This window comes from Fringilla coelebs (assembly GCF_963513975.1).
Source record: "Fringilla coelebs genome assembly, chromosome: 3".
In the NCBI taxonomy this organism is placed as follows: domain Eukaryota; kingdom Metazoa; phylum Chordata; class Aves; order Passeriformes; family Fringillidae; genus Fringilla; species Fringilla coelebs.
The window spans coordinates 97,695,626-97,709,268 of record NC_140030.1 but is presented as its reverse complement, the minus strand read 5'-3'; the positions used below and the strand labels follow the sequence as shown (position 1 = coordinate 97,709,268).

At 40.6% G+C, this 13,643-nt stretch overlaps 1 protein-coding gene across 1 annotated transcript in view; it reads right to left on the bottom strand.

The window, feature by feature from the left end:
* PPP3R1 (protein phosphatase 3 regulatory subunit B, alpha) overlaps nt 1-7,855 on the bottom strand; it is a 38,612-nt gene extending 30,757 nt beyond the window's left edge. Inside the window, exon 1 of the mRNA XM_084202973.1 lies at nt 7,647-7,855. Within this exon, the coding sequence (XP_084059099.1) occupies nt 7,647-7,649 (3 nt within the window). The 5' untranslated portion in view covers nt 7,650-7,855. The remainder of the gene's footprint in view (nt 1-7,646) is intronic.
* Nucleotides 7,856-13,643: the final 5,788 nt, after the last annotated feature.

The following is a 13,643-nucleotide window of genomic DNA, read 5'->3' as shown; positions in this document are numbered from 1 at the left end:
AAGCATATACGTTTGCATACTAGTCTGTAATACAAACTGCAAATCACAGAACACTTGTAATTTTAAACAAAGTGGTTTAGCAGCTCTTTGTGAAACACTGGGTAACAAGGGTTGACTTGACACAACATTTACTGCACTGCACAGATGCTACACAATATCTCTGAGAAAGTAGAGAAAGCTACTAGTAAAACCCACCCTTTCTCTAAAACCAATTTTTCTGGAATCTTTATGTGTTCTGTCCCCTGATATAGAGCAGTAGACTATTACTACCTCATTACATTAAAATGCCAACATCTAAACCCACCATCTTCTCATTCTATTCCATTTTAGACCCCTTTACACACAGGACTTCTTTTCTCACCACAAAAGGGTATCTGGCCACCTTTTAACTCATCATCCTATTTTTTCAATGTCTCTTGAAGAGGATTTTTCAGAACTGACCTTTAGCAAAATTCAGTAGCATCACTAGAGCTGCACTATAAATTCAAGAGTACACAAGAGTCAAACTTACTAACCTTTCATATTTTACAAATTACATTTATCTGATTTTTCAATGCATTTCAATCAAATTTGTCTGAAAACAAACAAACAAAACCTAACACCAGTGGTACCTACTGCAAATGCCTCAGTCTAATTAATAAAATAAACAGTGTTTTAAATAAATATTTCAGGTAAACTAACACTGCTTTTATAACAATCACTCAACAAATTTAACAGGTGGCAAACAGGTATTTTAGTTGATACCTCTGAGAAGAAAAGTTTTAGAGGGCCAAGATAGTCTACTTGAGTCAAATACAAAAATCAAGTCTATTTATTCATCTGACATTTTTACTACTGCTGCTTAGAAGTTCTCCTATTTATCATAGATTTTTTTCCTAGACTTGTTAGCAGATCTACATGCAATCAAGCTTTAATCTAAAAAAAAAATCTGTGAAGTGTCACTTTAGCATTATCAACAAAACTGTCCGATGACTGCTCAAATACCACAGTGCTAAGCCTGTTAGCAGTGGCTCAATACTAAATTAAACTTCCCAAGGGAACATTTTATATACACAAGACTGAAAAGCTGTTCAGTCATCATGCCTACAAAGTACATGAGCTCTTCTTCACAAGCTCAAGCCTGAAGCATAGCCATGGAGTTTATTGAAAAAGAAACCCCAACAACAAACCAAACTAAACAACTCCTTTTAAAGTCCTCTCTGCTAGCCATAGTGTCATTCAGCAGAGGGAATTCAAGTGACATTTTTCAACTTCAGTGATGCTATTCAGAACCTACACGGTTAGCAGTGAAACAAGCTGGTTTTGTCCTTTACCACTTATTAAAAAAAAAAAAAAACCAAAACATCTCATAAATGCACACAGAAGAGATACTCACAGGGTAACAACAGAGAAGAGGTAGAAAAAGAATCCTGTAGTTTACAGCTGATGAAAATAGGGGGCAAAAATCTCCATATTTGTCACAAATACATCCGAGGAAGAAAAAGTTCCACAGCATTTAAAGATGATACTAGGATTGCATTCTAGTGAGAAGCACAGCTGAATCCACTTTTCCAGTAGACTGGTTTCTTCCCAGAACATATCAACCCTGGGCTTAATTTCTGGGCTTCCTATCTGTTGTCCCATTACTTCTCCTGCCCCTCGCAAATTCTGACTTGACTGAACTGCTTCCATAAATGTCTTACTACTTTTTTTTAAATTCCTACCTTACCTAAGTTAGGAACTATTGTAACTTTAAGCTGACTCAAGTTTCAGTTCTGTGCCTTAAGTTTGCTTAAAAATGTTCATCAACACAGACTTTGCAAATATTTACTGACACAACCTGTTTACAGCTCAAAAGCCAAGATTTCTACTGGGAGTTCCTACAAAATGCTGCCTTTAATCCAACACATTTAATGGGTTTCCAAGACTTCTTTAATGCAGTTAAGGATTATTTGTATCACTAGATTTCTTTCTTAATTGGGGAAGGGAGTATCAGCAGCAGGGCCAAATGACTGTCAAGTTACAAGTGAGTCAGATATAGTCTCCAGCCTGTTTTGTATCATCAACACAGTTTTGCCCAAGCAGTTAAAGTGCTTGTAGCAACATATAAAACACTGTCTATATGGAAAAAGCCTAATAAAGTATAGCTATCAAATTAAAATATTCAAGCTACACAAAATGTCAAAATTAAGAAGAAATGACACTCCAGAAATTATTTCACTTGAACGATTGGGGTTTTATTCTTAGACACACCTGAAATTTTAAGAAAACCTAACTCTCCACAGACTTCTGCCACTCAAATTACATATGTAGGACCTGAATAGAGACAAAAGACATAATTTAAGCTTAGCCCTCGTTAAAATCATCTCAATATTACTAAGTAAGTACATTATTTCATCCAGGGACCAAAAAAATCTAGCTACATAATTGTATTGCATGCAAAAATTGTATGCACAAATTCTACACCAAGTAGAATATGCTCCTTCTAGTCCTGGACTTTCCCAGAATACCTGAACTGGTATATCAAAAGATCTATCACAGATTAAAAGATGTTGGTGCATGTTCAAGACTTTCCCACTTCATTCAGCACATTAAGGCAATCTCTGCAGCTGATCTTTCTGACACTACTGGTGTCAAGATTACTTGAGGCCACTGACAACTAAGAAACAGAGTAGCTTTTGCAAGATATTAAAGGCCTATCTCCAGCTCTAATCTCTAAAAGCAGTCACTTTAAGTGGCTAAAACACTATTACAAAGAGGTTGGAAGAAGGCAGCCACTAACTACTGAACACCATCACAGGCCCTAAGCCAAATGGACAATGCACAGCACATTGTCTAGTGGCTGCATTTTAACTCCAAATCACAAGACTCCTAAATTTGTAACAGTTTATTTGATTTAGACATATTTAATTTCAAAGCTACAAACACACATTGCTAGTACCACATACTAATGCTAACTTCTAAACAATAACAAGGACCTAGAATAAGTTTATTACCCTGCCATGACCTCAACCTGTTCCATTTGCAGAACAAGACCAATATTTACCGGCTTCACAAGAGCACAGCAAGTTAAATTCTTACGGTCTTTGGGAAAGAAAGAACATATTTAAGTAATTTATATAAACATGTCAGCCAATAAAATTCCAACTGTTTCAAGAACTCCAACTTTTCTATATTTTAATTAACACAGTCCTGCAAGTCAAACAAGATGCTTATTTTCTAATGGTATCCTGCTCAGAGGTTCCAGCTGCGTAACCGTTAAGCACAAGCACTTTTTACTCCTCTTTTTATGCCAACATATTCCTGCCATCACTCCTTCCCCAGCATCTCAGTTTTTACTCCCTCATCCTCACAGTGCTCACTCCTCCAGCAGCAGACTTGGGTCATGACAAGGACATCACACAGTAGCAACTTCTCTGTTTCTGCTGATTCTGACAAAGAAATAGCATGTAGGAAGTATGGAAACAGCCAGTCCCCTTTACCCCCATGGTCCTTCCGTAAGGAACACAGAGAAATAAACAAGGTCAGGAAAACAGAAAAACATATAGTCCAGAAGAACACAACAATGGAAAACTGGAAAATGTGTCACTTGATGAACTGGCTGCCAATGAACAAAGAACTGTTCTAATTTTTTACTGATTTTTCTCCCAATTACAACTTGACAAATGATACTACACAGAGAAGGGAAAACAGGCTTGGCAAGGAAGAGGAGGGGCAAGGAAATTGAGAGCAAATTGCTTTCAAGAAGTCACATATTAACTCAAATTACAAAAAATGCTTTTCCATGAAAACAATTTTTCATCATCGTTTCATTTAGTTAAAGCAAAAGTCTTTGGAATAATGGAATCAGTTAGGTTGGAAAAACCTCTGAGATTACTGAGTCCAACTGACAGAACTTTATGCTCAACTACCATTCAGATTTAAAATGTTTCAGGAGAGGATACAGTTTTCTGTAGTGAAACACTGCTAAATACAGGCAGCAAAAATGCGGAGGGAAAGCAAAACAATTCTTCAAACTAGAAGAATAAAACTCATAGCAATGTGAAAAATCTTATGCAAGATTAATTTATGAATTACAGTGGAACATTATTAAGGACACCTACAATTAAAAAAAGCTATTTCTTCTGTAACACTGCCAGGTAAGCACCAACTCAGCACCTAGATTAAGGGGCTGAGTACCTCTCAGAAGGAAAGGCTGAGGGAGCCAGGACCTAATCAATGTGTATCAGTATCTGAAGGGAGTGTTCCAGAAGGATGGACCAGGCTCTGTGTGGTAGAGAGGAAGAATTTTTTACTGTGAAGTGACCCTGCACTGGAACAGAACACCCAGAGAGGTTGTGGAGTCTCCCTCCCTAGTGATATTCCAGAACCATCTATCTGGGCACAATCCTGTGCAATGCGCTCCAGGACGACCCTGCTTGAGAGCAGGGAGATTGAACCAGGTGATCCATTCTGTGAGGAGGTAGAAGCAGACAAAGAGAAATGGTTTGGCATAAAAATGTGCATTTCTGCCTCATCTCATTTCCTCAGAAATACCAGAATTACTGAATTCTCTTCTCCTGGCACTGATAGACAGAAGACAGTCCCATCTACTTTAAGATATGAGCAAACTCTACAACTTAGGTGTTATTAATCCACTCCCTTAAAATTTTCCTTTCACCTGCTAAGCCAGATGCCTTAGGTGATGAATATACTGAAGCTTCTGAGGTATGCTTACCGCAAACCATTTTCCCCTCAACTACTCAACTGTCATTCTCTCTATTGTTAAATTAATAGTTAAACCATATAAAACCAGAATTCTACTTCTACCACAGGAATGGTGAAAAAATAGAATTACTTTTTAAAAAGTTTTTTCTCCCCTCTCCACCAACAGGCTCTATCTTCCTGTTTAGGAATAACTAAATAGCTAATAGCTTTTTGTTCAACTAATAAGCAAAGCATGTAATACCCTCCCTGCTAAATAGTAAAGAATTGTTTCAGATGGTCTTCTGGGGTTGTTTTTTCATTTTATTGCAAAAAAAAAAACAAAACAAAACAAAACCAAACCTGTTTAGGAGGTTCTTCACTCCAATAATTTAGAACCAGTGTTAGATCAGTTCCGGCTAGAGAAAATGCACCAGAGGCACTAGTACTCAAGTGAAGTGAGTCAAAACAACTGAATAAGAGACTAGTTAAGACAGATGCATGATGTAACATGTTTTGGGTGATTCCTGTAGAATTCTGGGGCTTCTACATCTATGAAGTTCAAGATCTGGATATGAAACAGAACACAGACCATCCCAAGAAGACAGAATTTATCTAAAACTAAGATCATTTAATGCCTTTATCAGTGCTATTTACCTTTTCCTAGAAAACACTACTCATAGGAAAAACTTGCTAAGTCAACTCTGACAAAAATAGCTTATCAACATTACTTCCAGCATTATGTAATGGACTTGTCATCGTATGCTCTGACAGATTATTTTAGAACCAGCTATACCTAAACATCCAGAAGAACATTCTTTGACTCACTAGGTGTTTTTGTTTTATCTCAAGCTACCTACTACAAACACAATACATTCACCTCTTTTTCACGATTACTGTCAGCTCTCTCATTCTGCAAGAACATAAAAGAAATGTTGTTCCAGACTGTGAAAAAGGAATTTCTCTAATACCATAAGGGTTGAAACAAGATTTACTCCATTAAAATTGAACTCTTTCAATGAAAACATCCCCTGATTAATGACAAAAAAAAAAAAGAATAGCAACTTAAACTAAATGCTGGGTGTGTTTTTTGTTAATGTATAGTTTTATATTGATTTTCAGATGAAAAGGCACCTAAGATCAGGTGGCACCAGAACCAGTGTAGTGATACAACTACAGTAGTGCTCTGCTTATCTGAGAAAACAAGCACCTCTCCTGGCAGAGATAACGTTCATAACATAACATCTTTTTTCCCAGTATATGTATTTCTACATTGTAATGCATCATACACAAATACTATTCAGGAAGTAATGAAGTAATGATCAAAATGATTACATCATCAAAAGATCATAAAAAAGCTTTAATTACAACAGAACAGATGAAAAAATAATCAAAGGTAGTAATACATGAAAGTTAAGTTCATTAAAGGTTCCTGACACACACGGGCATCCTAGTTAAATAATATTTCTTTCCTTTTATATTCGTTAGTGTATCACATCTGGCCGGTCTTTGAGAACAAAATTTTCACAGAAGATCCAACTACTGGCAGGATGAGCACAACTGCTGTGTGGAAAATGATCACTGTTCATGATGATCTATACGTTTAAAGTAATTACCAGTACTACAACCATGGCATAAGTGATAATAATTTTTTTAAGCCTCAAATTCATTAATACCTTGTTCTCGAAATATGAACTTTTCTTCCCCCCACCCCCCACCGTCTTGATGTCCTCCCAACCGAAACCAAAGCTTTAAACACTTCAAAGCACTCCTCCAAATGCACATCTATTGAAGTGTACACACAAAAACAGGCTGAGCATGGCACATTAGTTTCTGCCGTAACTTTATTTTTTAAAGAAAAGACTACAATGCCCGCTTAAAAACAAAAGGAAACCCATTTTTGACTTCCAGGCCCTCGGAGGTCTAACATGCAATGTGATAACCAGCTGGCCTTGCTCTGAAAGGGTTAAAACCAAACCAAAACAAAAAAAAACAAAAACAAAACCAATTAAAAAAATTTAAACTACTCGTACGTCTCCAGCGGTAAAACCAAAAATATTGTCACGTCTTCCTTCAGCCAGGGTACTGGATAATTTAGGTTAAAATAAATGTTTATTAAAAAACAGGGCGTTGATTTCTTGACAGCGGTGAAAAGCACCAGACACCCCTAGTGTCGACGTAAAATACTACACGACTCCATACTGTATCTCCAGGTCAATTTTACAGCAGAAAAAAGGAAATTTAAACCCGTCATGATTGAAAAAACAGAGCGACTCTCGCACACACACACAGCTGGACACATCGCACTCCCGCAGCCTCAGACCCCGAGTACCCATCGTATGTCAAGTGTCAGCTTTCCGCCCCAGCCCAGTTCCAGCGCACATTATCCCGTCCATTGGACTACGTATATTACAGCTTTCCGGTCCGCATACGAACAGCACAGCGCTACTGCTGCTGCACCGGGGGCGGGGGGAGAACCCCGCGGAGCTGCGAAACAACCCCCGCACGGCAGCGCCGCCGAAATCGCTGGAGTTTCGTTTGGAAACGGCTCCGGGGGCCGGCAGTGCCTCCGCGGAACAGACAAGGCGCAGCACGGGCGACGCGAATCCCCAGACCGCGGGTAGGGTCGGGTGGGGGTGAGCTGAGAGGGTGCCGGGGAAGGGAAGGGCCGAGCCCGACTAGCGCTCCCAAGGCGCTGGAGGGAGGAGGCGGAGAGCCAGCGGGGATCCGTGGGCGGCGGAGGAGAGCGGGGGATGCGCCCACCGCCGGGGAAAGCCGAGAAGCAAGCCCAAAGAGGCGCTCGCCCGCGGGAGGACGCGGACTACCCGGGGGCGGGAGGAGCCGGGTCAGGGGCAGGGCAGCGCCGAGGCGGAGCAGTGGTGGGGCCGCGGGGGTGGGGGACCCGGCCCGGTCTGGAATATTCCAGCGGGGCAGGAGCGGGGAGGGGGGAAGAGCTAGGGAGTGGAGCGAGGGAGGGTCCTCACCATGGCGGCGGGTGGGCGTCAGGCGTCTTCCCCGCAGATGAATCCGCCGACCCCGGCCTCGCTGTGCGTTGTCCGGCGTCGCCGCCGCCGTTGGCACTCCTAGTCCGCTCCCGATCCCGCTGCCGATCCCGCTCCCGTCACTGCGGCAAAGGCTCCGCTGACCCGCGCACGGAGCGAGCAAGCGAGGGAGGGGGCGCGAGCGCTGGCGCGGGGCGGAGGGGGCGGGGTTCTCACATCCGGGTACTCCTCTGCGCCGGGGGGCGGGGCGAGGTCATGACATCATCGGCGGGGGGGGTGGGGAGCTGAGAGCCTAAAATGGCGGTGGGGCGGCTGTGGGGTTGTCGGGCGGAAGTGATTTTTGAGATCTCTGAGTCCAGCCGGCAGCCCGGCGCTGCTACTGTAACTCTAATCTCTAAGCCACTGAACTACATCACCCAGTACCAAGTCCAGGCGCTACTTAAATACCTCCACTTTCATCGGCAGTCCGTTCCAATGTCTGGCCACCGGAACAGAGAAAAAAATCTTTTTTTCCTACTATCTAATCCCAATCTCCCCTGTCGCAGTTTGAGGCTATTTTCTCAGGTTCCCTCACTGCAGGCAGGGCAGAAGAGGCCGGACTCCAGTTACTCGGAGAGAGCAATGAGGTCCCCCTGAGCCTTCTCCAGGCTAAGCTGCCCCCGGTCCCTCAATTGCTCCTCATAAACTGGTGGGGAAAGGGGAATTTTGGGGCAGCCCGAAGGTCCCTTTTAGTGGGCCTTTTGTGTTAAATATTAACTATAAACCACAGCTGTTTCTTTTTGCTGCTAAACCAGGACTGATCAGGGTGATGGCATACACCTTTTTTTTTTTTTTCCCTTGGTATGGTTTGACAGATGCATGTGTGATCATTTTCAGTGCTGGGCCTGGCTAAGTGTGACTGTGGGGCCACAGTGAATGGCTTCTGGGCAGCAGATATAAGTACAAAAATACCTTAATAAACTCAAAGTTTATTGCTGCTACAGCTACTGGTGCTAACAATTGTTATCTTTGCTCCTTCAGGCCTCTGCCCAGGAAAATGTTCCCTCAGGAAAACTGCCGGAGCTGCTGGTTGTCTGTGTTCTCCCAAACACCCTCTGCTTAGGCTGTTCTCCTTCAGTTATAAACCGTATATATATATTAGTATATGCATAATTATTTTATATATATGTATGTGTGCATGTGTATGTATGTATTTTTATAAGCTTTGCTGCTTGAGCTTCCTCATGCGACTTCTGTGTTTTGCAAAAGGGGAAAAAAAAAATCCATGGGAGGAAACTCTGTGCAAGGAGGCATTTGGAAGCAAGCCTTTGAAAAGTGGCTGCTCTTCCTATGTTCTGGCTGTTATTTTCCTCAGGTTTTTAATGTTGTATTGCAAGAGGCTATCCAGGCTCGAAGCTGCTTGGTAAAGAATAAGAGTATTTAGTGTTGGAAGGGGCCTCTAGAGAACATCTAGTCCAACCCCCATATTTAGCAGATTTTTAGAGTATGGTGTTTCAGTACTGTTAATTTTACAAAACTAAAGGAATTGTGCAGTGGTGAGATAATCCTTAAAAGTGTTTGCATGTATCTTTGTTTCATGCCAGCTTTGTACCCTGCATAGTCTAGAAAATAAAATGACTGAGCTGAATGCAAACTCAGATGAAGGATGTAGTCTCAGTAACCCCTTTGAGGCAAGATTTAGGGCAATGCAACTGCTTGCATAAGTAAGGCTGGCCCTCAGGGAGTGATCTCTATATATTGTGAAGTTTTAAGTAGGACAAATGACACCTTTAAAAACCTCTGTGAAGGGTAAAATAAAATAGTTAATAAAGAGGGTGTGGTTCCACATTTCCTTTGGTGTTTTTGCCTTTCTCTGCTAAATGGGTTTGTTCTGGAGCACCATGACGCAGCACATAACACTGTAACAAATGAGGTGGTGATGAGAAAATAATAATTATGTATAGTTGTGTTGATACTGCCAAAGAGAAGACTTGGTACCATGTTGATGTTTTTCAGGCATTTGTTCATTGGCTCTCAATAGCTAGATGCTTTGCCAGGGAAATGGAAATTAATTCTGTCAAGTTCAAGGTGAATGGTGAGCTAATTCATAGGAGAAGGGAAGACTGGATTGTTGCTTTAAAACCAGGTTATTTTTTTAGAACCACAGCTGAGAGCATGAGCTTTCCAGTCTAAAATGGAATATCCTCTCCCTTCAGCTCCTTCTGGAAGAGGAACTGCCTCATCACTGTTGCCCTATTAGTGGGAGTCTGAGCTGATCTAAGATTAACAAAGGTTACCTTTAGAGTGCATGGAGAAACTGGGAATCTTGAAATTAAATGCACAAATACTAAGAGGAATGGGAATCTCCCATAGGGAGGTCTGCTCAGGGACCTACATAAATGAAGGGTGACTGTGGAGTTCAAGAATAGATCAAAAGTTGTTCTGTTCTACAAGACTGAAGCAAAGCAGAACAATAAATGTGCAGTTCTTAGAAACTGTTCATGACTGATGAATGCTCTGTTCCCAAACTGATATGCAGCAAGGGGGAAGCTTTAGCAGGAAGAACCAAGAGTGGGTCAGGGAGATTGCACAGAAAAGTCTGACAAAAGTAAGGAAGTAAATGTGGTGTTGATGAGTGAAACTGAATGGTGGTAATTTGCACCAGAAGAAAACAAAACAACCACTAAAACACAAGTGTAAGATGTGAGTTAAGAGCAAATCAGCAAAACAATCTGGTAAGAACCTGGGCCTGGCCATAGTGGGTGTTTATACATCAGAAAATGATCTGGTCCAGGGAAGGAATTTTCTGCCTGTTTTTATTAACAGATACAGATGGTTAGGATGTCTCTTCTTTTAAGGGAAAAAAACCCTAATATAGGATGTCTAGGGATAAAATATTCCTAGATTTCACTAAAAGCTAGCATTAAAACTGACTGGCCTCTAGCCAAAAAATAATAACTTGAGATCTCCAAGAGGAAAAGGAATTCTGATGTAAAACAGTCTTGCTCCTTGCATCTCTGTCATTGCAGCTGTATCTAGCAGATGTAAATCTAGAGTAAAAAAATAAGCTAAATTAAATAGAAGGAAGCTAGAATTTCTATTGAATAATGTAATGAGATTAAAATAAACAGAAATGAGTAACATAATACCTTATTTGTTACTTTTTTGAGTTCCAAGTAGAGCCAAGAACTTGGGAAAATACAATTTTAATCTCGCAATGCAGTTATGTCACTGCTAATAGTTTTGAACCTCTAGATGCAGTACAAAGAAGAACTAGTGCACTTTTAATTCCCTTCTGTTTGAATGTGTCCAAGTTGCTTTTCTTTTCTATCTAACTTATAAAAGAAGTTAAAAATGAAAGATGGTATTTATTAGTGTGTAGGTAAGAGTCTGTAGAAAACCATGACTTGCATTTGATGCTTTGCATTATGGTTCCTGTATTTCTGACTAATATTTTTGAAAATATTGATATGTGATATTTTTTTTAGAGTAAGAGTCAGACATTGCTTTGTCATTTTTTGCTGGAAGTAAAGCTCAGCTGCAGCATAATTACAACCATTCAAACTAGGATCATAACAGCATGGAATCATTAAATTGGAAGGGACCTTTAGGGGCCACTTAGTCCAGCCAAGGGGCCACCAATGTCCACCATAAGCAGGGACATCTTCAATTATACCAGGTTGTTTAGGGCCTGGTCCAATCTGACCTTGAATATTCCCAGGGATGGGCCTTCCACCACCCCTCTGGGCCACCTACTCCAGGGTCTTACCACCCTCACAGTAAAAAACATCTGTCTCCATGTGGATGGAAACTGATAAGACTACAGATAGGTGAATATGTAAACTCTGTATCTGTTTGGGATCTTCAGTGTTGTTAACCATTGTGATGTGGCTTGCACAGCGCTTGACCTAATGTCTGGAAAACAGTTTCCATGCTGCTGTTTATGTGTCTGGGCTCTAGCTCATTTCATAGCATATTTCTTTGAAAGTGCTATTTGTGATGCTCTGTCTCAAGGTTTTGAGGATTTTTTAATATCGTATGTGTCTTTGATGTCCTGAGCATATTCTTCTTTGTCTTGCCTTGCGCTACTCTTCATAGAAACATTCCTGACTCACAAACCTTGCTGGATGCAATTTGTCAGCATTCCCCTCTCTGTTATCCCAGGGTTAGGGCTGCCACCTAATTAAATAATCTTCTGTCCTGACCCTTAACAGGCTGTAAGCAGCTTTCCCAGCAAGGCAGGTAAACTCTTGGGACTGAGTGCAATAAAGCTTGAAATACAGTATTTTTAAGCACGTTTGTCTGTTTGTATGTAGTAGTGTTTTATAAAAATCAATAAACTCTTGTTCTTCTGTAGTTCTGTAAAAGGAAGAAAGGAAAGAAACTTATGAACTGGCTTTGAGAGAAAGTGCTTTCAGTTACTGTGGGTGAGGGAGGATGTACTTTATCAGCAAAAGAGGAAGCCTTTTCAGATAGAAATGAAAACTGTCCTTTCTCAGCATGTTTAAATTGCCCTGTTAGTGCAGGTCCTGAACTCTTAATATCTGTAAAACCAATGCACCATATTGATTTATCATTTCAATTGCAATAAACCAATAATAAGCACTTCTAAAGATACAAAACTGACTAGAACTGACAAATGGTTGGAAGGCTAATGTGCCTCTCATCGTATCTCTCTTACTCCTACATCTGTGTTTTCAGGTGAAAGAAATCGAAGGGAACCTGTCCTTATTTTCTGGCATATTTGTCAGAGTGTGTATAAAGTGCCAAGATTTGGGAGGAAAGGGAGATGATACTTTTCAGATTCAGTAAGGAACAGCTGAAAAAACTATCTAATGAAAGACCAGAAGAATGTTGTGGGGCACAGAAGCTTGTGAAGCTGTCGGTCATAGGGTGAGTTTTAGTTACCCATTGGTTTATTTTATGTCACTGTGGGATGCTGGATTTCAAATTGCTAGAAGGGGTGCAGATGTATGGTTGCCTCTTGCATTTACTGAAACAGTGCTTGTTAATGCTTGTTAATGCTTCTGATCTGTGGATCTTGCTGCCCTAGGTGCTGTGAATTAAATGACCTGATAGTAGGATTATTTGTTTTCAGCTTTTGTTTGTTATTAACAGCCCCCAAGAACTTGAAATCACAAACTAAAAACCATTACAATAAACTTTTTGTTTTTTTCTAACTGCATTATGAAGAGTGGCTTTCTGATTTCCTAAACTTACTGCCAGTTCTGGCTAGGATAAACTGGGGATAAAAATGGGGTTTTTTTGTCTTTGTCTCTGTGCCTATAATAATCACATTACCAGATAACTCTCTGCAGAACAATATGGAAACAATTTGTAAGAAAGATTGAGACTAAAAGGTTGTATTTTTCTAGAGATTCTGCTGGTAGTGTGTAGTACTTTCGTGTAGTGCTCTTGTTTGCCTAGCAGTTTTTAAGAATTCCTGATGTCATCCAGCTGTAGCTGGGGTTGGTATAATTGGCTGCTTTTTTCCTGAAGGCATTTGTTTTGGGGAGCTGTTATGGGCTGACTGCTCAAAGACCTTGCAACAAATAGAAGCATGTGCTGGAGTAGTGTCTGACTTTTTTTTTTCACTTATGTGCTTGTTTACAACCTTTGTAAAGTTTTACTTATTTTGCTTAATTCTGCTAGAGATTTATGTGCATCAGTCTGACTTGTGAAGTTCTTACCTTCCTGCAGTAACTGACTAAGCCTGTAGAGACTGGCTGGCACAGACTGTTAGTGAGCTAGTAATGTATGTAACTCCAATATTGCAGAAACAATCTCTTGAATTACTGTTTTATCAGTGGCCATGTATTGGCTGACTGGTTCAGGTTTGGGCCAGTGCATTCTGAAGGTGGTGACTCAGGCAGTAAACTAGACCAATGATTTAATGCCAAAACAACAATCTGAACTGAAACTACGCCAAAAGGTCATTGTTCATTGTCTTTCTTGTAGCAAAGAGAAAAGTAGTGAACTGCTTTGTTGCTGATCCTTTAA